This window comes from Pipistrellus kuhlii, unplaced genomic scaffold (assembly GCF_014108245.1).
Source record: "Pipistrellus kuhlii isolate mPipKuh1 unplaced genomic scaffold, mPipKuh1.p scaffold_m20_p_3, whole genome shotgun sequence".
In the NCBI taxonomy this organism is placed as follows: Eukaryota; Metazoa; Chordata; class Mammalia; order Chiroptera; family Vespertilionidae; genus Pipistrellus; species Pipistrellus kuhlii.
Window position 1 is genome coordinate 152,128,100 of NW_023425529.1, and position 25,756 is coordinate 152,153,855.

Below are 25,756 nucleotides of genomic sequence, written 5' to 3' on the forward strand. Positions count from 1 at the left end.
AGCCAGTCAATGTGTTTCTCTCACATAGATGTATCCCTTTCCTTCTCCCTTTCATGCACGGGCACACACACTCACTCTGTCTCTTTCCTCTCTCTCCTCCCCTTCCTCCTTTCCTTCCACTCTAAAAATCAATCGAAAAATAATATCCTTGGGTGAGGATAAAAAAAAAGTAAAAGCAAGTGAAATTAATTTTACTAATCCATTCTATTTAACTCAACATATCCATGAAACAATATAAAAATGAGTAATGTGATACCAGAATTGACACATGTGCCTGACATGTATGCAACAATCTATACTAATAAAAGCCTAGGTGGTGTCTCGCCCTTGCATTATCACAAAATGGACACCACATGTCACAATATGGCCACCCCCACATCATCACAAGATGGCCACCCCCACATCATCACAAGATGGCTACCCTCATGTCATCACAAGATCAGGGGAGGGCAGTTGGGGGCAACCAGGCTGGCAGGGAGGGCAGTTGGAGGTAATTGGGCTGGCAGGGGAAGGCAGTTGGGGGTGATTGGGCCAGCAGGGGAGCAGTTAGACATCAATCAGACAGGCAGGCAGGTGAGCAGTTGGAAGCCAGCAGTCCTGGATTGTGAGAGGGATATCTGACTGCTGGTTTAGGCCCGATCCCACATCCCCCGAGAGGTCCCAAATTAGAGAGGGTGCAGGCTGGGCTGAGGGACACTCTACCAGTGCATGAATTTCATGCACTGGGCCTCTACTAGCTTACATAATTGAACACTTAAAGTGTAAAATATAGTCCTACCTAAAAATGAAGTTTTGTTTAACAGAAAAATATATTACACTGCTTAATTAAATTAACTAAAATTAAATAAAATAGAAATTCTAATTTAGTAATAGTTTCACACAACAAATCTTTTTATTTCCTTCCCAACACTTAAATTATATACTTCAGGCAGGAAATAATTCCATTTTTTTTAAATGGTACTAATTTTTTTTAAGCTTCTAAATTAAAATTTTAAAAGGTTATTAACTAGATGAGAAATTTTTCGTTTTTTTTTTTTTTTTAGTGCTCCCTCATGTGTTAATTATAGTTTGGGTTTTAATTTTTTAAAATTAGAAGTAGATGAATTATACTTATTTTGAAACAGAAGAGGGATTTGCTGTGTTCTGTACATGTTGAGCTCACTGTTTTCTTCATATACCCAAGCACCTTCATAGTGTGGAGTGTGCTGAATGAATATAACTTTTTTTTTTTTTAATTACTGTGACTATTCCTGCGAAGTAATTTTTTTTTTTTTAACACTCGAAAGAGGCTCTTCAATTTTGCTTGAATAACTCAAATAGTTTTCATTTCTTACAATATAATTTGTCTGCTCAGGTTTAATATATTGTTTCTTGTTAGCATTTTACACACTAGATTTTCACTTTGCGTAGTCATGTTGTTTGAACATTTGCAAGCAGAGCCGACTAACTGCTATTGGCCTGTTTCTTTGTGTAGAATGATTTCTTCCATCCACCTGCTCACAGCAGGTTGTCCACAGGCCTGAAGAGTAGATAACTACTTTTGAAAATATCTTGAGATCCTGCTAAGGTCTAACAATTTCCGCATTTGTATGCTGTGAAGCTATTCATGGTGTACCTTTGAAGCCTGTTTTCTTTTTATTTCTCATATTCTTGTTTAAATATTTTCAAGAGAAGATGATTTTATTATATATAACAGTACAAAGCTGATTACAGCACGATTGCATTCTACACTGAATAGGTCATTGATATTCAACTAAGTGGAACTAATTTTCTATGTTAAAGCAGACAAATTTGGAATAGTATCCCAGGAACCCCGTGTTATTTACTACAGAATACCAGATTAAACGGGTAACTTGTGAATTGGTTGCAGTGCTACGTAGGTTCTATAACATGATAACTTAAAATGCTCAGTGGGCCAACAAGGAATATTCTGTAAGAACATGAATATGATAGAAGAGATGTTTCTGTGCTTTCAGACTGCGTAACTATCTGTGATGCATTTGCAAAATGCTTGTCCACACAGAATTTGAATAGATTTTTTTTAATTTAAGCATAATTTTCTGTGTTTGAAGAAAATGAATTGATTTTCATATCACTTGAAAGAAAAAGTGAAGTTAAAAATAAGCTATTTCCTTTTTTCAGCTTTTAAAATAATTCCACAATCCAGAACTAGTTTTAATGCTAGTAAATATGTATAGAAGTTAAAGTATTTTAATTAGAATATTAAAGTGGCTTATGCTTTTGATTTGAATGTAATCATTTTATGTTTTTAGTTCCAAAAGAAATGTTTTCCATGTTTTTTAGATACTTCTCCCTGCCCCCACCCCTTTAGAAGGAATTAGCTGTTATTTTGTGCTGTATGCATGTGATTATTCTGGAGACATCAATGCAATATGAAACCATCCATTTAGAATGTATAGGATACATAAATATATAACTTAGAATACACAGAGGTTGGTACTTTTTTCTAAAGAAGTAGGAAATGAAAGAGTAATTATTAACCATCTTTTTATGTTCCTGAAAACATCAATTACAGTTATACATCTTAGAAACAAGCCTACCAGTAGAACAGAAATAACTCCTTTCACTAGGCTTCAAAAACTTGCATCACAATTTAACAGCTGGGATGTAAGTACAACTATAATTTAAAATTTAATTTTGATGCAAATCTACCTGCTTTTGTAATGTAGTCCTAGCAGTTTTCTTGTCTCTGGTGGCATTTGTTTTATGATTTGGCATTGCTTTTAAATGTTTAATATAATAGGAAAATGTCTTTCTGAATTCCTCCCCACCCCACACATCTATCTGTTAACGAGAAATGATCTTTAGTAGCTGCCAGAAGAAGAGAATTTTGAATAGTATAAACACTGATTGTAGTAAACATGGAAAATAATACCAGCAGCTGCACTGGAGACCGATAAGACAAATCCCATAGTAATGGCCTTTACAACGTATTATCAGGTTGGAAATCAGTGAGGGGAAAAAGAAAACTATTACTATTTCTTCCTCTTACTGTTCAGTGAGATTACTCTTCAAAAGGTGAAATTGCCTCTGATTTTATTATCTTTGGGAGATATTTTTAGAACATTTGATTTTTGTGTGTGAATGCTTTTGCTTTTTTTTTTTCCCCCCCAGTGAGTAACTTTGCTAATTTTATATGAATTTATTTATGTTAAATTATGTGAATAATTTAACAAAAGTTAAAATTATTATCTTAACAAAGTCTTCTAAAAATTATTTTCTTTAAAGAGGCAGTATATTTTGTAGCTTTTGGAGCAGACTATCAAAATAAGAAAAGAAGGAAATGTTTTTCTAGCTATGAAGTACCACTTAAAATAGAAGAAAAAAAAGGGTAAAATATTTGGAGAAAATATTTTAGTAAGAATGAAATATATTTCATGAAAATAAAGGCCTTAATTTTTACATTATTTTACTTTTGCTCTTAGCTTATCAAATAGTCAGTTCATATTTTTTTGGCATGCTGCAGATTTATTGTAGGCATTTGAGTACTTTGTTCTTAATCCCAGACTATGGAAAACATGTATGTTTCTGTTTCCTATATAACAGCAAATTCCAGTTTTGAATGAAATTTTGTTTTCCTATTTTCTATTACATCAGTCCTTATTGCTGAGATATGTTAGGTTTTGGAATCTCTCCTTCTTTCTTTCTCCCTCTCTCCCTCTCCTCTTTTCTCCCTCTCTCCCTATTCAAGTACTATATAGATATATAGATTCCAGTAGTGTGGGGTGTGTGTGTGCGTGTGTGTTGGGGGGAAGTTGATAGCAATCTATACTAATAAATGCTAATTAGACCAGGAGATCTTCCGGACAAAGCTATGGTAGTGGGGCTGAGGCAGAGATGGTTAGGTCAGGAAGGAAGGGCAGTTGGAAGTGATCAGACCAGTGGGGGAGGGCAGGCAATTGGGGGTGAGCAGGCTGGAAGGGGGACAGTTGGGGGTGATCAGGCAGAGAATGTGGTCAGTTGGGGATGAGCAGGCTGGTGGAGGGGAGTTGGGGGTCAGCAGATTGGCACAGGGGTCGGGGGGGGGCAATTGGGGACAAGTAGACTGGCAGAGGGCAGTAGGGGGTGAGCAGGCCAGTGGGGGGGACAATTGGGGGCGAGCAGCTGGCAGGGGGTTGGGTGTGACCAGGCTGGCAGGGGGGCAGTTGGGGTCAAGCAGCTGCCAGGGGGGACAGTTGGGGGCAAGCAGGTTGGCGGGGGGGGGGGGGGGCATTTGGGGGCAAGCAGGCCAGCAAGTATTTAGGAGCCAGCAGTCCTGGATTGCAAGAGGGATGTCCAACTGCCAGTTTAGGCCTGATCCCATGGTGATTGGGCCTAAACCGGGAGTCGGACATCCCCTGAGGGGTCCCAGGTTGGAGAAAGCGCAGGCCGGGCTGAGGGACACATATTCTCCCCCCCATGCATGAATTTCATACACTGCACCACTAATAATGTGTATAATTGTAACCTGCTTTAAACTGAATGTAAAGCTAGGGGCAACTTATTGGTACTTATATCTATGGTTTTCATATTCATTGATAAAATTTAATTGTGTTTTTAATCTTAAAATATGTTTTAAAACCTACTATTTTATGTAATATAAAATTTTATTCACCTGGGTATCAGTCTAATCTCTGTAGGGTAAGGAAAAGGAACTATTTATATTTCTAGTGTCTCTTACATAAAAAGTAATGTCAAATATGACCTACACAGTATTTCAGACCAAAAATAAACTATATTTTCCCTTTGATTTTAGAGAGAGAGGAGGGGGAGAGAGAACCATCAGTTGGTTTCCTCCCCCACATGTCCTGACTGGGGATCCAACCCACAACCTGTGTATGTGCCTTGACTGATAATCAAACCTGCTACCTTTTAGTGTATGGACAATGTTCCAACCAACTGAGCCACACCAGCTGGACAAAAAAAAAAATTAGGTATAATTTTGATTCATTCACACCAAACAGCTATGGTTGTGTTGTCTATTGTTTTTTTTGTTTGTTTGTTTGTTTGTTTGTTTTTTGTCAATCTAAGGGAAAAAATGTCAGTGTCCTGACTAATTGAATGTCTTGAAAATTCTTTTGGTATGGCAGTTGAAAATCACTGCTCTTGACTCTGGAGATAAAACAGTGACCAAGACTTATGTGGCAACAGGGCAGGTGTAGATACCAAACATCTAAATACATAAAAAAGGTAATATGAGTACTGAGAAGGTTGATGAAGACTATAAAACAGGATAATTCCTATAAAATGACCAGAGGAGATAGCGTTAGCTATGGTGGGTAGGAAGTCCTGTCTGAATATTGATTTGAAACCTGTAAGGAGAGGAAAGCAGCTATGCAAAAAATCTAGGGGGAAAAGTCCAAAGTAGAAGGAATGGCAAGTACAAAGGCCCTAAAATAGGAAAAAACTTGATTTGTGTGTAGATCAGAAGGAAGGCCAGTATCTTGAGTATAGTTAGGAGAGTGGAAAAAGATAGGCAGGGAGAACAACCAAGATGGTTGCATAGGTAAACACATGTACTTGCTGCCTCTTACAACTATATCAAAACTCCAACTAAAAGGTAAAACCAGTATCATCCAGAACCATAGGAAACCTGGTTGAGTGGAAGTTCTACAACTAGAAGGAAAGAAAAAAGCATACTGAGACTGGTAGGAGGTGCAGAAATGTGGAGGTATGGAGGCACGCAAACCAGGCTGGCAATGGTGTGCTGTTGTTTTTTCTCTCTCCAGGAGGGAGAGACAAGCTCTTGATTTCTCTGAACTCCAGTTCTGGGCGAGAATCTGGGGACCCAAACTCACATGGGGAGAAACTGGACTGTCTGGCATCGGGCAGGAATGCAAGGGTGGCTTTCTCTCATAGGTGCTCACAGGGATCATTGTTGCTGCATGTGGCTGTGGGACATAGAGACCCAGGGACCTCTCTGGGCAGGACGAATGGCAGCCATTGCTGTTTATTCCACCCTGGTGATTCCCTGAGACCCTGCCCCATCCAGTTTGCAACCCCACCCAAGCTGTGAGCAGCAGCTTTTGCATATAAATGGCCTGTCCTCTTGCAGCCTAAAACCTAACAAACTGTAACTAGGTCATAGAACTCCAAAGCGTCTAAAAGAAGGCCTAAGGCCCTGCAGCAGCAGCCTGCATTGCTTCACAGCTGGGCATCATCTGTGCACTTCCAAACCCCAAACAAAAAGGAGGTATCTGCATATCTCTCTGTAGCTCCTTCTGGGTGGCCTCAGGCAGTGGCTGATTTTGCACCTCCTTGAGATCCAAGGTACCAGGGGTCAGTGTGAGACTATGCCAGATTATAACTCTTCACATCCATAAGCGACACACTGAAGGAGACACTCAGTGAGCACCAAAGTCCCATTGAAGCAAATCCAGCCCCATAAGGGTGTCTCCAATACAGCAGTTCTCCCATTCTCAACACAACTGGTTCTCACAGCCAGTTGGCCTGGAGGTTAATTCCTCCCAATGATATCAATAGCAATCAAGGCTTAACTACAACAAGACTGTGCACCCAGCCCACAAAGAAGTGCACCAAGAGTGTCCATCTCAGGTAATTGGGGAAGCTGAGCCACTGGGCCCTATAGGATACCTACCACACAAGGCCACTCTATCAACACAGGGAAGCAGCCAAAATGCAAAGCCAAAGAACTCACAAATGAAAGAAATGGAGGAAAGCAATCTATTGGATTATAAGAGTACTCAAAACCACGGTTATAAGATTACTCAAGAATATTCTAGAAACCTCTCAGAAATTTATTACTCAAGGACATGAAAAAGGACCAGTCAGATATTAAGCATACACTGAAATATAGAATAATATACAGAGATCTAACACCAGACTAGAGGATCCCAAGAATCAAGTCAAAGGTTTGAAATACAAAGAAGCAAAAAGCACCAAACTGGAAAAGAAAAAATCCAAAAATATAAAGGTAGTGTAAGGAGCCTCTGGGACAACCTTGAGTGTACCAACATCCAAATTATTGGGGTGCCAAAAGAAGAGAGTGAGCAAGGTATTGAAGACCTATTTGAAGAAATAATGACTGAAAATTTCTTCTACCTAGTGAAAGAAATAGACTTACAAGTCCAGGAAGTGCAAAGAATCCCAAACAAAAGGAACCTAAAGAGAACCACACCAAGACACATCACAATTAAAATGCCAAGAGCAAAAGACAGAGAGAATATTTAAAGCAGCAAGAGAAAAACAGTTATTTACAGGAGAGCACCCATACGACTGTCAGCTGATTTCTCAACAGAAACGATGCAAGCAAGAAGGGAGTGGCAAGAAATATTCCAAGTGATGAATAGCAAGAACCTACAACCAAGATTTCTCTACCCAGCAAAGCTGTCATTCAGAATTGAAGGGCAGATAAAGAGCTGCACAAACTAGAAAAAGCTAAAGGAGTTCATCACCTCTAAACCAGTGTTATATGAAATGTTGAAGGGTATTCTTTAAGAAGAAGAAAAAGAAAAAGGTAAAGATAAAAATTATGAACAACAAAGTGATAACACATACATATCTATCAACAAGTGGATCTAAAAATTGAGTGAATAAAAATCTGATGAACAAAATAAACGGGTGAATATAATAGAATCAGGGGCACAGAAAGGGAATGGACTGACAATTCTCGAGGGGAAGGGGGTGTGGGGCTGCAGGAAGAGATTAGAGGATGGGGCGGGGGTAAGGAGATGGGGTGAGGTGGGAACTGGGTGGAGGGGAGCTATGGGGGTGAGGAACAAGTGTAATAAACAACAATAAAGATTTATTAAATAAATAAATTTTTAAAAAATAGGCAGAGACCAGCTGATACAGCATCTTGATAGGCCAAAGGATTTTGTGTGTGTTTTTCCAGTTTCTATGTGAAGCTTTTGAAAAGTTTTGAATAGAAGAATAATGTGATATGATTTAAAATTACTGCTGTGAGGAGGATGAACCACAGGGGACCAGTAATGGAGGCAGAGAAATTGTTTATGTGACCATTGCAGTCTTCTAGGAAGAGGTGCTGATAATGGTATAAACCAGAAGTCCAGCTAAAAGTTGAGTGCTTATTCCCTTTTCAGTGGTTGGAAAAAGTTAAAAGAAAAGTAATGCTTTATGACACATGAAAAGAATATGAGATTCAAATTTCAGTCTACAGATACAGTTTTATCAGAACAGAGCCACGTTCATTGTTGTCTATGGCTGCTTTTGCAATTTTTGTTGGAAGTAGAACCTTACTGCCCTGCTTTTCCCTATCACACAGCAGTTCAGTGGCTTAGTGGGAAAGTTTATTATGATATTTTTTTGTGTGCTCAGTACCAAGATTGAAATTTTTCTGAACAAGAAGCATCCTCAGCCGCCACAGTTCCAGCAGCATCTTTTAAACATCAATGCAAAAGCAGGGGAAATGTTCATATTTAAAAATCCATTTAACTGTACAGTTCCTAACCTTTAATTGGAAGTGATTAAACTACAGTATAATGTTATGCTAAAGGCAAATATCAAGAGAAGAATCTGACAAAATTCTGTAAATGCCTTTCCAATTGCCAACTATGTTCAAGTAAAAGCATATGGCCTGTGGATTGATGTTGGTATTTGGCAGTAATGTCTGTGGAAAGAGACATTTTTGAAGATGAAATATGTAAAATATCATTAAAGAGTGACATTGAAGTATTACAGAAAAATTGTGCTTAGTTATATTTTGAATGTTACAAAAAAATGTGAAAATTGTTTTTTTCTCTTGTTATCCAAGTAGCTACATAATATCCTCAATTTTGCCTTTGGGCTTAAAGAGCCTAAAATGTTTAGTATATGTCTCTTTGCAGAAAGTTTTCCAACCCTTGACTTAGATAAAGGTGGTAGCAGTGGAGATGGTAAAAAGTGAACTGATTTGACATATATTTGGGAGGGAAGGCACAAAAGATTGACAGATTAAATACTGGATGTAAAGAAAGTTAAAGAATTAAGGGTGAACAACAGATGAATGAACAGTAATATTTACTGAGATGGGAAACCTAAGGGAGGTGCAGCTTGGGAAGACAAATCAAGAATTCTGTGTAGACTTGGTAGATTTAATATGTGCATTAGCTATCAGGTATTGATGTTCAGTTAACAATTAACTGAGTCTTTAACGCAGAGGACAAATGGGAGTTGGAAACAAATATGATAGTTAAATGCTAGATTTTTCTTCTAAAACCATGGATCTGCCACATATAAAAGAATAAAATTGGACACATCTTACACTATATATAAAAATTAACTCAAAGTGGATTAAAGGCCTAAATATAAAGCTCCTAGAAGAGAATGCAAGCAGAAAGCTTCTTGACATTGGACTTAAGAATGATTTTTCTGGATAACATCAAAGTCATAGGCAACAAAAACAAATAGAGACAGATGGGATGACAACAAACTTAAAAATGTTGTGCATCAAAGGATATAACTAACAGTGAAAAGGCATCCTATTGAATGGGAGAAAATAGTTACAAATTATATATCTGACAAGGAGTTAAAATCCAGAATATATAAGGAATTCCTAAACTTAACAAAAAAACCTAACCTAATTAAAAAATAGCCAAAGGACTTGAATGAGCATTTCCCCAGTGATCTCGTACAAATGGACAAGCATATAAATAGATGCTTAGCATGCTGAGCAGTGCATGTCATCTGAGAAGTGCATTTCAGAACTACAATGAGATACCACCTCACACCCATTAGGATGGCTACTAACAAACAAGTGTTGGTGAGAACATAGAGAAATTAGAACCTTTCTACACTATTGTTGGACTTGTAATTAGTGCAACTGGTATGGAAATGGTATGGAAAACAGTATGGGAGGACGTGTCCTCAAAAAATAGTGCAGCCACATGACCCAGTAATCCCATTTCTAAGTATATATTCAAAAAAATTGAAAGTAGGGTCTCTAAGAGATACTGGTATCTGCACAGCCATATTCATTGCAGCATATTCACCATAGTTCATCCATGGATAAGTGTATAAACTAACTCTGGTGTGTACATAAAATGGCATATTATTCAACCTTAAAAGGGAAAACAATATCCTGTCAAATGCTACAACCAGGATAAACCTTGACATTATGCTAAGTGAAGTAAGGCAGATACAAAAAGATAAATACTGTACGAACCCACTTATATAAGATATCTAAAGTAGTTAAATTCATAGAAATACAAAGTATAATGGTAGTTATCAGGATCTGGGGGTGGGGGAAGGCAGATGAGAGGAGGGAGGATGTTATTTAATGGGTATAGTATGTCCCATTTGTAAGATGAAAAAGTTTTTTTTTAATAAATTTTTATTCATATTATTACAAATGTTCCTTTTTTTCCCCCTCCCTCCATTGCTCTCCTCTACCAGGTTCCCATCCCACCCTTTGCCCCCTCCCCACCCCCCCATTGTCTTCATCCGTAGGTGCACAGTTTATCTTCAGTCTCTTTCCACATCCCCCTCTCCCCTTTTCCCCATGAATCGTCAGTTCACTCCCCTTCCATACCTCTGATTCTATTATATTCAACAGTTAATATTGTTGATCAGATTTTTTTTTATTTCCTTGGTTTTTAGATTTACTTGTTGATAGTTACGTATTTGTTGTTCATAATTTTTATCTTTATTTACTTTCTCTTCTGAAAGAACCCTCTTCAGCAATTCATATAATTCTGGTTTGGTGGTGATGAACTCCTTTAGCTTCTTTTTATTAGTGAAGCTCTTTATCTGATCTTCGATTCTGAGCGATAGCTTTGCTGGATAGATTATCTTTGGCTGTAGGTTCTTACTATTCAGCACCTTGAATATTTCTTGCCATTTCCGTCTGGCCTGCATGGTTTCTGTTGAGAAGTCAGCTGACAATAGTATAGGTGCTCCTTTATAGGTAACTACCTGCTTTGTTCTTGCTGCTTTTAATATTCTCTCTTTGTCTTTTGCTCTTGGGATTTTAATTATGATGTGTCTTGGTGTGGTCCTCTTTGGATTCCTTTTGTTTGGAGTTCTGTGTGCTTCCTGGACTTGTAAGTCTAATTCTTTCACCAGGTGGGGGAAGTTTTCTGTCACTATTTCTTTCAGTATGTTTTCGATATCTTGCTCTCTCTCATCTTCTGGGACCCCCATAATTCTGATGTTGGTTCGCTTGAAGTTGTCCCAGAGGTTTCTTACATTATCTTCAATTTTCTGGATTCTCTTGCCTTTTATCTTCTGTGGAGGAGTGTCTTCTGGCTCTTTATGTCCCCAATCTTTTGACTTGATTCTTGCGATCTTCCATTCTGTTTTTAGGACTCTGTATAATATTTTTTATTTCAGACTATGTATTCTTTATTTCTTGTTGATCCCTTATCATTTCTTGTTGATTCTTTATTAATTCTAGTTGATCTCTTTTCACATCCCCATAGGTCTTGTCGATCTTTTCTAGGAAATTCTTGAAAAACCTTATAAGCATAGATTTGAACTCTATATCCAGTCGCTTTTTGTCCTCCATTTCTTTTGTTTGTGATCTATTTCGTCTGGGCATTTTCGCAGTTTCCCTGATGGGGCGGGGTTTCAGGGTGGAGCCTACAGCTTTGGCTTCCGTCAGCTCCTGTGTCTCAGGGTCCTTCAGTACTCCTTGCAAGCAATTCTGAGAGAAAGGTGCCCTCGATTTTCACCTGCTACCAAACAGTCTATGCTCTCCCCTAGTGAGCCCTGTATTGGGGTTCAGTTCAGTTGGAAGTGGAGTTGGAGTGGCGTTTAGAGCAGTCCGGAGCCCCTGTCTCCTTCCCGCCAGGGCAATCCCGCGGCACAGCCTACCGTCCCTTCTCCCAGCTCCCTCTGTTTGAGCCTGGGTCCCTGGGGTCTGGCCTAGAACTGGGGTTCAGAGCAGTCAGAACTGGGGCCCAGCACAGTCGAAGTTTTTATCTCCTTCCTGCTAGGGAAAGCCAGCCAGGCTCTCAGCTGCCCCGCCCTTCCTCTCTGGCTCCGTCCTCTCCGTGCGCTGCGTGTCTCTGTACCTTAGGCTTTTACAGCTCCTCCGCGCTTCCTTCTGGCCTTCTCCTTGCTTTTCATTGTAGAATTTACAGTCAGTCGACTTTCCTGTAGTTCTGGGTAATGTCCATTTTATATTTTAGTTGTATCTTATTGAAATTGTTGTGTGCGGCTGCGGCTAGGTGTCTACCTGTTCAGCCATGTTGAATTCTCCAAAAGTTTTGAGATCTGTTTCATAGCAATGTAAGTATACTTACCACTATTGAACTTTATATTTAAAAATAGTTAAAATAGTAAGTTTTATGGGGTTTTTTTTCTTACTACCAAAAAATTCTGTAATTTGACAAATCACAAGAGCCAAAGTTGGAAGATTTATACAATCTGACTTCAAGACTATGAAATAGCAGTATCGAGACAGTGTGGTATTGGGAGATAGACAGGTAGGTCTTTTTCTCTGAACTTTTCTTCCTTGAGTCAGTGCGGACTTGTTTCTCAAGTTTTGGCCTGACAAAATGTTTCACCTGGGACATTGCAAAGAATTACTATTGTATCTATTACTTAGGCACCAACATATAGGCCACTTCTTGAAATTTTGTCACATGATTCCTCCAAAGATGTCTCATAGAAAAAAGCACTAGGTCTGGCTTTTGCTTGAGCAGGTCAAAGAAGCCTGAGGATAGCTTCCCTTTCCTGGACAAACTTATCTAACGCACTCTGGGACCTACTACTTTTTCTAACCACTCAGACTTGGCATTGCAATCTCTGCCACTTGGCCTCCGGCTCTAGAGTTGGAAGCATGTTGTGTGTTTTTTTTAATGAGACATATCAAAGTTTATGTGCATATTCATTGCTTTTGTTCTTAAGTGCCAACAAGTTTATGAAGCTCCAGTTTTCACTTTCTCCCCCTCTACTTCTTGGGTCACCAAAAATTTATTCTAGTACTTTCCTTGACAAGGTGGTATAAAATAATTTGCTCTGGCGAAAAGATAGGCTATTTGGGGTATTCTTAGGCAACAAACTAAGAAAAAACCTGCAACCTGTACTAGCTGGGGCCAGAGTTATTGACAACCTGGAAATGCAGCTGAGAATCTTCTGCAAGAATGGCCAAAATGCATCAGTATATTTCTTGACTCTGGACATTTCATGTCAAATGGAATAATATAATATGCCTATTCTGGACATTTCATGTCAAATGGAATAATATAATATGTGGTTCTTTGTGCTTGGCTTCTGTTGTAGCATGTATAAGCACTTTACTCCTTTTTATGGCCAAATATTATTCCATTGCTAATTTGTTTATCTATTAATATCATTTGATAGACAATTGAGTTATTTGGCTGTTAGGAATAATGTTGCTATGAGCATTCAGGTACGCATTTTTGTGTGGATGTGAGTTCATTTTATACCTCTTTTTTCCCCCAGTGTCTTTCACGAGAAGCAGGTGGAAACATGAGCATTCAATTTCTCGGTACAGTGGTAAGTATGAAAGAATTACTACCTTGTATATTCTCCTGATTTTCAGAGGGGAGAAAAATATGTTCAACTAGTTTTAGCCCAGGTATTTGAACTTGGTTTCATTATAATTTTATTTTGCTATTAAATGAGATGTCTTTGTATAAGAAATGGGTTCTTTAATGTGATAGAGAAATTTCCATGATAGACTACTTTTAGCAATTTCTTATTAAAGAGAAAATAGTTTTTTAAAAATATTGCAGTTTATTGAGTATTTCAAGTACTTTATTTTTCTACTGGATATTTTCATCATAAAAATAAGAACATATATAAGGTGCTTTAGAAAATAGTGACATTGGTGGGATTTTTTGCTTACTTTTCCATCTACCTTTCTACATTAGACCATTTCAGGTCCACATTTCTAATGAGATTGAACAATGGTATTTGTATCTTAATTTTTTTCACTTGTGATCCTATTAATAATTCATATTGCTATAAAATATCAGCATTGTTTTAATGAAACTGTAGTTATATGTAGATGTGACATATTTTACTTTCCATGAATCCCATCGCTTAATATTTTAGTTATCCCTCATTTTTGCTATTGTGATTGGTATCACATAATGAACAACTTCATATGTTTACTTTTTTGACATTTTGAATTATTTTCAAATATTTATAAAGTATTTTCAAAAATATAAAAGATCCTTTTTTTTTCTAAGTTCTTAGAGTCAAAACCATGAATATTTTTATGGGTTAGTACCAGTGATTTCATATCTCTTCAAAAAGGCACCCATCATATTTATTAAAATATCACTTTGCACTAGTATTAGTTATAATTTTCAAAATTATTTAACCTTATCAGAATTTACTTTATAGTTATTACTTTTTACTTTAACTTCCTATATTATTAATAGTATTAAATATAATTTTAAAAATAATTTTACTATTTAAAAAAGGTACCTTATTTAATTAGCATATTTCTGTTTATGGCTGTTGTATTTTAATATTTCTCCATGTATTCATTTACTAGGTATCATTTATAATCTTTAAAATGCCTGTTCATGTGCTTTGGGTTCTGAGTTCACTTTGGAATGTTTCCATTAGCTCTGGGAATTTATTGGAGATATCAGAGGAATGGCCTGTGGCTTGGATTTTTAAAAAAGTAGTGATTTTGCAGCCATTGAAGTAGGAAAGATGTTAATAATAATGTGAATTTATAGTTTATATATGTGTAGAGGTGTAGTAAAGTTTATGTATAATAGTATATGTATATATACTTGCTCTATGTAATGTAAATTTTAAGTCTTGCACCTAAGATTTGTGGTTTCTTGTTTTTCTTAATAAGAAAGTAATGCATACTTTTTCATTTTTCATTTATTGTTTCCTTTATTTTATTTCCTTTTAATTGAATTTATTGGGGTGACACTAGTTAACAAAATTACAAAGGTTTCAGGATGCACAATTCTACGACACATCATCTATACACTGCGTTGTGTGTTCACCACCCCAAGTCTCTGTCCATCACCCTTTACCCCTACTATACCCTCTCCACCTTCCTCCTAGAGGTATTTGTTGTTAACAACAGATATATTCTTCCAGAAATCATGTATGTCCTTCTTTAGATCTATGTCATTACATGGAGATCTATGACATTCTTTTAAATGGTTATCTAGAATTATATTATGTGGCAGTTTTCCTATTCCTAGCTAAGTGATCATGCTAAGCTATCTCTGCTACTTGATCTCTCTCATTGGATTCTAATAGGTTACTACTCAGTGTTTGTGTAGTGAAAACTAAGTTTTTGCTCCATACAACCTGCAAAAAGAAACTCGCAGTTTCTCTTGCAATTTTTTTATCTCAGAAAATGTCAACTTGAACTAAAATCTGGCATTTTTCTTGATTTGTGCCTTCATTATCCCCTTTCTTAATTATGGCAGCAGCCAAAGTCCTCTCACCTTCACCAGGGTTCAATCTGTTATTACTATAACGTTAAAGTGATTGTTGTTTTAAAATATGAAGCTAGTCAGTTGGCCTTGTTGCTATTCTTCAAGCCTGCTGGGCACCTGCTTCAGGGCATCCTCATTTGTCTTTTCTCTGCCAGGACTGTCTGCCCCCAGATATGCATAGTAGGTTCCCTCCCTTTCTTCACGCCTTTACACGTCAGCCACTTCCTCCTTGTGATGACACGCTTTAAACTTATGACCACTCTTTCCCACATTTTATTTCTTCTTCCCCCCATTTTATTCTTTTTTAGCGTCATGATTATTCGATATATTTTACTTTTAAACCTTATATATTATCTGTCTCCCCCACTTGAATGAAATAAGCTCCATGAGCATAGGACTTTTTTGTCTGTTTTATTTATTAATTACTCTATACCTAATGCTCAGATCAGGGCTTTAGTGTATAGCAAGCATTCAGTACATATTTGTCAAATGAAGTTGACAAGCATGGGACCTAAATATTGGACGTGAAAAAGGAAAAGTGAAGAAAGCATATATAGAAACGAATGAAGAAAAGAAAAAAAGTAGGGGAGGTTTGGGACCTTGGATTAGTCCTCTTCCTCAGATAAGGAAACAATTCGTCAGAAAAGATCTTTGTGGAGGTTTGATGTGGAAAAAAAGTAACTTGTTTTACTTAAGGTTGCATATCTAGAGCAAAGAAGGATACTTACATTTCTCAGCTCTCAGATCAGTGCTCATCCCATCAGCAAATGTTTTTACCTTTATTCCTTTTATGCACTTCAGCCACCGAAAATGTACTAGAAGAAAAAAAAAAGAGAAAAAAATATATGCGCGTGCATATATACCACCTCACTTTGAAACATAGTACAAAAAAAAATCACACACAGATATATACTAGTACACCACCTAAACCACATGTGTCAAACACAAGGGCCTCGGGCCAAATCCGTCCCGCCAGGCCTTGCAATGTGGCCCGCATCACTGCACTTCGCTGCGTTTCCATCACAATAACAGTTTATGACTGTTCAGTAAACCATTCGGCCCGCGATTTAGGCTGGATTTTAGATTTTGGCCCCTTCTCTGATTGAGTTCGACACCCCTAACCTAAACAGTCAACAAAAAGTCACCTGACCATAAAGGAAAAGAGGAAAGGAGAATTTTATGTATTTAACACTCCCCTCCTCTTCTAGTATATGATAGGCTACTTGTTATTATATGCCAAAGTGTCTATGTCTACTTTGTTTATATAGTTTACATAGAGAAGGAATGTCAATTTATAGAATAATTATTCTAAAATTCCACAACATAGACTTTGGAGGGCCAGTGTAATTTGTTATAGTGTATTTTTTATGTATATTATTAGAAATACTAGATCAGACTGGAAGAGGAAAAGAAAGGGTTTGAGATAGAGGGACTGTTACAACAAAGACAGAGTGATTTCTAGCTAGCATGTGCTGCTTCAGTCCAAATGATCTATGTAGATTCAGTTTCCAGGACTCGCAAATCAGGAATAGCAGTAGCACGTCACATGGTAAAGGCAAGACTCCCCAATACACATTTGTCTTTGTGAGAATATAGACATGGATTACAATATCAAGTAATTACAACTGTGAAGACAGTATTGCCAAATTAGGTCACACTCTAAAATTCTGGGTGGACATGAATTTTTGGATGACACTGTTTAATCAGGTACACAATCTATATAAGCATAAAAGCATATTTGATATTTATGAAAATTTAAAAAGTACTCAGGCAATTTACTTAAAATATATTTGATACACAGGACACTCTTCCATAAGTCTGTACCTTAATATGTAATATACCTGATTTGAGTACTTCCATTTATTTTTCAAAGCATTTTATACTTGTTATCATCACCTATTGATTGGTGTTATGAAGTCCAAACTCAAAACTTGCTGAAACACCCCTGAAGCCTATCCCTAAATTTTGGAGCACAATAGTGAGCATATGACACAGCTATGCTAATAGCTCGTAGAATCAGAATGCAAAACCAGGTCTCTTTGACTTTAAGTCAAGCTGTTAACCATCAGAGGGCCTTAAAAAACACACCGCTTTATTGTATAATTCAGAGAGCTCTTTGTAGTAACTGCTGAGAACAACTGTCTTAGTCAGCTCAGGATGCTATGACAAAATACCAGAGACTGGGTGGCTTAAACAGCAGCATTTATTTCCCACAGTTCTGTAGGCTAAGTTCAAGATCAAAGTGGCAGCAGATTCCTGGTGAGGGTTCTCTTACTGACTTGTAGTTGGCCACCTTGTAGCTGTTATCCTTACAAACAGTTTCATCTTTCTTCCTCTTTACAAGGGCAATAATCCCACTATGAGGGCCCCACACTCATGTCCTCATATAAGCTTAACCAGCCCCCAAAGACCCTACCTCCAAATGCCATCAGGGCTTCAGCATATGCATTTTGGGGGACCCAAATGTTTAGTCCATAATACACACTTACTTGGTAAACTACTATATATCAGAGTTTTCCAAAACCTACGTCTATTTCAACGTAAGTTGTCTGGGTTTTGTGTTGGTTTTGTTTTGTTCCATGTTTTTGGTGAAGCTGGAGCTTGTGTACATCAGATAGTATAATATAAGCTCACACACACACACACACACAAATGGAAGCAGTCCAGTGTTTTACTTAACCAGAATTCCTTACCTAAACTGTGCTTCACAAAAAGAATGCATATTTTGTTATTATTTAAAGAATGCAAAAGTGAACATTTTATTCCATTGTTTATATTTAATTTTTAAAGTACCATTATTTTTAAAGCACAGTACTATTACGCCAAACATATCTCAGCAAGGCTTTTTTTTCTTGTAGAAACAATGCATATTGCCTGAAAAAGAAAATAAGCTTAGACTACATCCAACAGCTTCTTCAGAGCTGTGCTATTGGCACTTACCCAAGGACTCTTGAGGAACTATCCAATTATATGTCTCTGAAGCTTAGCCAGAGATCTTAATGAAACCAAATCATGCTGAATTTCTTAAAGCTAATTTAAATCTCAAAGTATACATTTTAAATTGAGTTTTTATTGATAATAAATATACTTTACTTGCTATTAGCCCCGAAAGCTTGAGTGATAATATCAGTAGAATAAACATGTTTTACGAAGATTTACCATTAAGAATGTTATTAATATGACCCTTGATACACTAGCACAATTAGATTTCAAAGTAAGCATTTACGAAGTAACAGCGATTAATGACAACCATCGAAAACAATTTTGAACTCCATCAGTTTAACTCAGGAGGGTAAACTTAATATGATAATTCATCTAGTTGAATTGTATCAACTTAGCAGGAAAGTATGTAAATATGTGACCCTTACCTAGATTCTAAGTGGATGCTGTGCTGATAGATTTATCAGTTCCATTAGAGAACTTTGGGGAACTTTGGAATTTCAGCAGTTGTTCCCTTGGAGGCTGAAAACCCAACCTGATCTCATACTGGGACCATTCTGGTCTGCATATTTCCATAATTTGCCTTTGCTACTAATATGACAGCAAGACACAAATAACTGTTTCTAATAATATCAGATGGAGTTGTGGAGGACAGCATTTTAATGCAGTAAAAGACCTCCCCGTGGAGTTGTTATTGCTACTATAGAACAGCAGCTACACAGTTGCAACTGCAGTCTCTTAATTGATTCGTTTAATTAGCAAGAGCTGAAGTTTGGGCTGTATCTTGTCATCTGATATCATAGGACTCAGATTTTGCATCATTGATATTTACTAGTATAGATATATAAACATCATCAAAAGGTTCTGCTTCTTCCGAAAACTCACTTTTGGATATTGAAATATAATAGTGTAAACTCCCATTTGTTTGAAATCCAAATAATTGGAAAATGAAAAAAAATGGATTTGTTATTGTTTTTCTTTATCAATAGTCTTTTGAGCAGAAATGAGATCATGCATTTTTTGTTAGTATTTTTTTCAAACACAAACTTCCAGAGAACCTCGGTATTCTGTACTTTAAAATCTATGAGCATTCTGTCTGTTTCCATGCCTGACTCATCTATGATGTTCCTTTGCCTTTCCTTCCGTCTCTGTCCAATCCCTTTCTCTGTATTAGTGGTGTTGCAGGAGTGACATGATGGCTTATTGGAATTTCTAGCCTTTGCAGTCACGAGGAGTCCTGCTGGCTTAGGCTTTCCACATGTGCCTGGCCCTTGGCAGAGCATCTGGCTGGCTGAATTCCCCTTGGATCTTGCCCATCACACCCAGTCTGCACTGGTCCTGATTTCTTTGGATGAGGAAAAGGGAGGGGGGTGGGAAGTGTCTGACATAGGGCCCCAGAGTCTTCATCAGATCGCCACTTCTATCCCATATGCACAGGGCAAACCCCTATTGGGTCAACCTCTCCTTATTCCCCACCTTTCCCAGCCAGCCACAGAAAGCAGTTGCTGGCCACAGGTTAGAGTTTGTCCAGGATGGATGAAGTCTCTGTGTGCTTTGAATACATTTTCTAATGCTAAGAAAAATCTGTAGTATCCCATCCTGCACTTTTCCAAAATGTGCACAATTTCTGCCAAAATGTGGGCAAAATGAGATTTTATGAAATGGACTTTAAAAAGCAATTTTAATCTTGAACATTATTTTTATGGAAACATGCTCTGTATACTATGTAACTAACATAAGAACAGACTTTTGGGATAGAACTAATTGCTTTCTAGTCTTTGAAATTAGTATGCTGTATGTACCATGAAAATGCAATTATTAATATCCCAGGCATAATGCATCATGACTGTTAGCTCCACTACGTGCTGTAATTGTGCTAGATGAGCGTAACTTGGTCTCTACCCTTAATAACACCGACAAACCAGTATCATAAGTACATTGGTTAGTGTCCAGGTGGGTTATGCACAGGCTGATGTGGCAGTAGAGAACATTGCAGATCTATTAGCTTTACTTTTTCATTTTCTTTTCTTTTTAAAAAATATATTTTATTGATTTTTTACAGAGAGGAAGGAAGAGGGCTAGAGAGTTAGAAACATCGATGAGAAAAAAAACATCAATCAGCTGCCTTTTGCACACCTCCTAATGGGGATGTGCCCGCAACCAAGGTACATGCCCTTGATCGGAATGGAACCTGGGAGCCTTGAGTCCACAGGCCGATGCTTTATCCACTGAGCCAAACCGGTTAAGGTTCTTTTTCATTTTCTGATACAAAAACTGTTATCAGTAGGTAAAGTATAGACCATAGATCTCTGATTGATATTCTGCATTTCATATCTTATTAGACATTATAATTCTTTAATGAGCATAAAGCCTAACATTTATTTGTAGTCATGGTAGTCACCTTACATTACATCTTATCTTACCTGTACATTACATCTTACTACATGTAAGATGGTAGTGTTACATCTTACAGTAGATTGATAATCTGTTATGCGCTAGTCACTGAGTTCTGGCAGTTCAAAAAGAAGCTATCCCTGCCAGCAATGAGCTCACTGTCAACTAAGGATATAAAAATATTAATATGGTAAGAGTAATCATAGAGGTATTCTGGGCTTGGAGAAAGGAAGTGGGAGACTGTGAAGAGCCCCCTAGTGAATGAGTGAATGGAAGGGAGGGAGGGAGGGAATAATGATTACACTAAGACTATAAAGCTGAAGAGAGTTGCAATAGGAACAGGAATTTCAGATAGAGGGGAATAGCAAAAGCTCTGAGATAGCATTTTTTTAGGTAGAGATGGTAGAAAAAGTGAAAGGAATAAAATAAATGAAGATACAGAGGCATGGTTGCCCAGATGTTCAAGGAAAGGTGAGGATGGCAAGTATGTGGCCAGGATTGACATGAGAGATAAAACTAGAACTGCAGGAGCTAGATGTTGCAGGACCAGGCTAGGGAGACAGGCCTGTATTCTCCAGACACTGCAGGATTTGAAAAGAGTGTCAGCATCACCCAAGGTTTGTTTTGTTTTGATTTTTTAAAGAGAATGTGTGGGAACAGGCAAATTTAAAAAAATATATATATATATGAGGACGCTCTCAAATATATATGTGTGTGTGTGTGTGTGTGTATATATATATATATATATATATATATATATATATATATATATATATATATATCTCTGAGAGCGTCCTCTTGAGGATCCAGAGTTTAGCTGTATGTATTAGGCAGACTTCAAGATGATTCTGAGGTTTCTACATGTGTTAACTGATCCAATGACCTGAGGAATTACATCAGAAAAAAGGTGGAATAGATAATGAGTTGGATTTTTTACTATTTTACATTTGAAATGAAACATTTATGATGTAAAGGAAATTTTTAGTCTAAAGATCAGGAATAAGACTAGTATTTAGAATGTAAGTTGATGCTTTATCAACATGTCGAGGTGAGGTCTGAAGTCCTTCAATAGTTGAGATTGCTCAAGGGGACAGTGAAGGAGAGGACAAGCCCAGAATGGACCCTAGGCAATGGCCACATCTAAGGGGAGGCTCCTTGCCTCTCATATAATCAGTTGCATAGCATTACCTATTGTCCAAATAATTTACATTATATGTGGCTATTGGTAGGCAATTTAGTGTAACCTCAATCATGGTTTCACAGTATCCTAGGGCGTCACTAATTATTTCAAAGTATCTGAAAATCCTGCTGCCATCTGCCAAAGATCCTCCAAATCAAATTAATTTTAATGAATAACAGAATGCCTTACATTTGTCTGACGCTTTAGGGTTTTAAAAGCTTATTTGAGTCCATTCAATTTCCTTTTCTTCTATTTTTATTGATTTCAGGGAGGAAAGAAGAAGGAGAGAGAGATAGAAACATCAGTGGTTAGAAAGAATCATTGATTGGTTGCCTCCTGCATGTCCCCCACTCGGGATAGAGCCTGCAAACCAAAATCAAATCCGGGACTCTTCAGTCTGCAGGCCGACATTCTGTCCACTGAGCTAAACCAGCTAGGGCAGTCCATTTAATTTCTAAGGTAAATAAGCCATTCAGCACCTTAGATTTGGCTGTAAAAATTAGACATACCACAATCTTTGAAACGTCCATTTCAAATATTTGTGATTAGTGAGTGATATGTTCATCAACCACTACCTGGATGCTAGTGAATATTGGGTGGGTGGGGATAGAGGAAGGAATTCTAGCTAAAGCTTGCTTCCCTGCGTTTGAATCTCAGATCTCCCACTTTTACTATTTTTGTAAACTGGAACAAGTTACTTAACTTCTCTGGTCATAGTTTTCTCGTCAGCAGAATAGCTACTTTTATGAAAGTGGTGTGGGTTAAATAAGAAAATATTTGTAAAATGCCTGAAAATAGTAGGCATACGATAGCTCCACTGTTGTAGCACTCTAAAAACACACTCTCCTTTTGCTTCATTTGCCCTGTTTTTCTCCTCCTCTTTCTGCATGGAGACATGAAATTGCAGCCTGCATTGAGATCCCACTTAATGCTCAATATACAGAGAAATTTGGAGGGAAAATATTTCTCTTTTATTTGGAAAGTCTAATTTTTGTTCATTCTACAGTTATGGATCCCCTCTCCCCCACACACATACACGCACTTAACATGTTATATTTGTTGTTGAATGTTAAATATAAAACACACATTTAAGTCTGCATTGTGTGGCAGCAAGGAATATCTGCTTCCTTGAAGAAGAAGGGAGTTCACCAAGAACAGTCTTGAATGGGAAGACTTGGGTGTGTTGCGTTTGAAAGTCAAAATACTTCTGATGGAGGACATTTTATGATGACTGTAATGAGCCTTCTGTGCTCTACCAGCCTCACTTTGAAGTGATATTAGTTTGGGCAGGCCACGTCTGGCTCCTGTGGTGCAGGACACATACTGCTGATCCAGTACCTATGGATTATTTGATTGTTGCTATTTAACTTATGGAGAGTATGATGTGGAAATGGCAGCTCTTTTCTCATAGAAGAAAAAAAAAAAGTCTGTCAGTGGTTCTCAAACATGAGCATGTATAGGATTCACCTATAAATCCATGAAAATGCAAATTTCCAGGCTCCGTTCCCAGTGAAGCTGATTTCCAAAGTCTGAGGTGAGGCCTGGGATCTGCATTTATAAGAAATTAGTTTAAAATACACCAGGGTCTGTGTTTTGGAAGATATTTTGGCACTTAACATAGAATTAGTATCTGATGTAAGAAATGGATACCAAAATACATTATATTCCTGATGGTATGAGTCAAGTCTAGGAACAGTGTTCTGAATGTTTCTTCATATAGAGGATGGGGAAAGCATTTGATTATTTGACGTAATTACTTGATTAGTGTAAATGTTCAAAATACATTATTTTTTTAAATTGATTTCAAGAGAGGGAGAGATAGAAACATCAATAATGAGAGAAATCATTGATCGGCTACTTCCTGCATGCCACCAACCCTCCACCCCACTGGGGATCAAGCCAGCAACCCAGGCATGTACCCTTGACCAGAAACAAACCTGGGACCCTTCAGTCTGCAGGCTGATGCTCTATCCACTGAGCCAAACCAACTAGGGCACATAATTTTTTTTTTTTTAACCAGGGAAATACATGATAGGGCCTAAAAATAATTAAATTTATACTATGTATCAACTGTATCTTTTTGTTGTTGTTAATCTTCACCTGAGGATATTTTTTCCATTGATTTTTAGAGAGAGAAGGGGGAAAGACAGACAGACAGACATGGATGGAGAAACACACATTCATCTATTGGTTGCCTCTTGCACACATCCCACCCAGGGACGGGGATTGAACCTGCAACCCAGACAGATGCAAACCGGAAATCGAACCCTCCACCCTTCGGTGTCCAAGCTGATGCTCTAACGACTGAGCCATACCAGCCAGGGCTCAACTATATCTTTGAAGTTTATTTATCAACTGCACAGCATTTTAGATTTACTCTCATTTATTTCAAGTCTTCCATTACAAGACAGGGATAATATTTATTTGTGGCTTACAGTGAGATTTCTCAACCTAAGCAATAATGACATTCTGAACTGGATAATTCTCTCGTAGGAGACTGCTCTGTGCACTATGGGATGGTTAGCAGCATCCCTGGCCTCTACCCACAAGATGCCAGAGCGTCCCTCCAGATGTGACAACTGATGTTGTCTCCAGACATTTCAAATGGCCACAGGAGTGGGATTAACAGTTGGTGTTTCAGAGTTTTCCTTCCCGTGTCACTAATAAGTATAGTTCTAGAGATGAAATGTCTTTATCAGATGTGATTCTTCTCAGTGGCCTGAAGCTTACAAAGTCACAGGGAAAGTGACAACAAACTGGAGCTGGCCTCGCTTGTCATTTGCTTTAGGAACATTGGCTCTGTGGGCATGCGTACAGGTCACTCTTTCTTGCTCTTCCTCATATTGGAGCAGAAACCGAATCTCATGGATGGCCCTTTATGAAATTTAGGACAATTGGTACCATTTATTTGGATCCTTTTTACCATTGGAATAGCTGTGCTGGTTACCAAAGACTGTCACATCCTGAGTCTTATCTCAGAAACTGCTGCTTTCCATTTGTTCCTCAAATTTGTAAAAGTCCTGTCCCTGGTTGAGAGGTATCCAATAGAGTGTGTTGCAGGCATCACATCACAGTGGCCTCAGCAAAGAAATATTTTCCCATTTTTCCCCAGATCATTTGATTGCATAGCTCCTCACTATGTTGTGGCACTTCCCCCTTTGCATGGGAAGTATACGGCAGGGTGCCTGGCAAGGCATGAGAGAGCCAAATCGTCAGTATCCCAGGTATACATTTGGAGATATAGCCTTTCCAAGCCAGCATGGTGTTAGCTCTCAAGCTTGTGGGGGACAGCTAAGGTAATTACTAAGGTGTCAGTGTTAATTCCCCTAGGTAATTGCCAAGCATCAGGGACACGAGAAACCGCTAATGTCCTTGTTTGAAATAGAACCGCTGCCTAATGTAAGGACAGGGAAATAGTGTGTAAGTTCTGTCACCCTTAGATCCCTCCATGTTCCAGAGCCTGCACCTCCCTTGTCCTGTCTCAGCCGCCTAGAAAAACAGCCTTTAAAATGGTGGCCAATAAGACAGTGTTCTTTGAGCCCCTACACTGTGCCCAACGCTTTATGCTTGTGACCTCGTTCAGTCCCCACAACCCCTTGACATCATCAGCAGAACCCCCAGGGTGGCAAGTCGAGACCAGTGGTTCTTGCCCGGGCGATTTTGCTCCCCAGGGAATATTTGGCAATGTCTGGAGACATTTTAATTGTTACAAGCAGCGGGCTGCTACTGAAATCCAGTGGGTAGATTTCCTTATGGCGAGCATCACCAGGGATGCTTCTGAATGTTCTACAGTAAACAAGACAGCCCATACAAAAGTATCATCCAACCCAAATGTCAAGAGTGCCAAAGCTGAGAGTTGTGCTCTAGATGATAATTATGGGAGGGCATAGCAATA

The 25,756-nt window shown here is 38.0% G+C and overlaps 1 protein-coding gene across 4 annotated transcripts in view; it reads left to right on the forward strand.

Moving 5' to 3' along the window:
• Positions 1-25,756, forward strand: part of PCCA (propionyl-CoA carboxylase subunit alpha) — a 348,233-nt gene that overhangs the window by 275,941 nt on the left and 46,536 nt on the right. For all 4 annotated transcript variants that reach the window (XM_036454630.2, XM_045588766.1, XM_045588767.1 and 1 more), the window contains one exon: positions 13,369-13,422. In XM_036454630.2, coding sequence (XP_036310523.1) covers positions 13,369-13,422 — 54 coding nt within the window. The remainder of the gene's footprint in view (positions 1-13,368; positions 13,423-25,756) is intronic.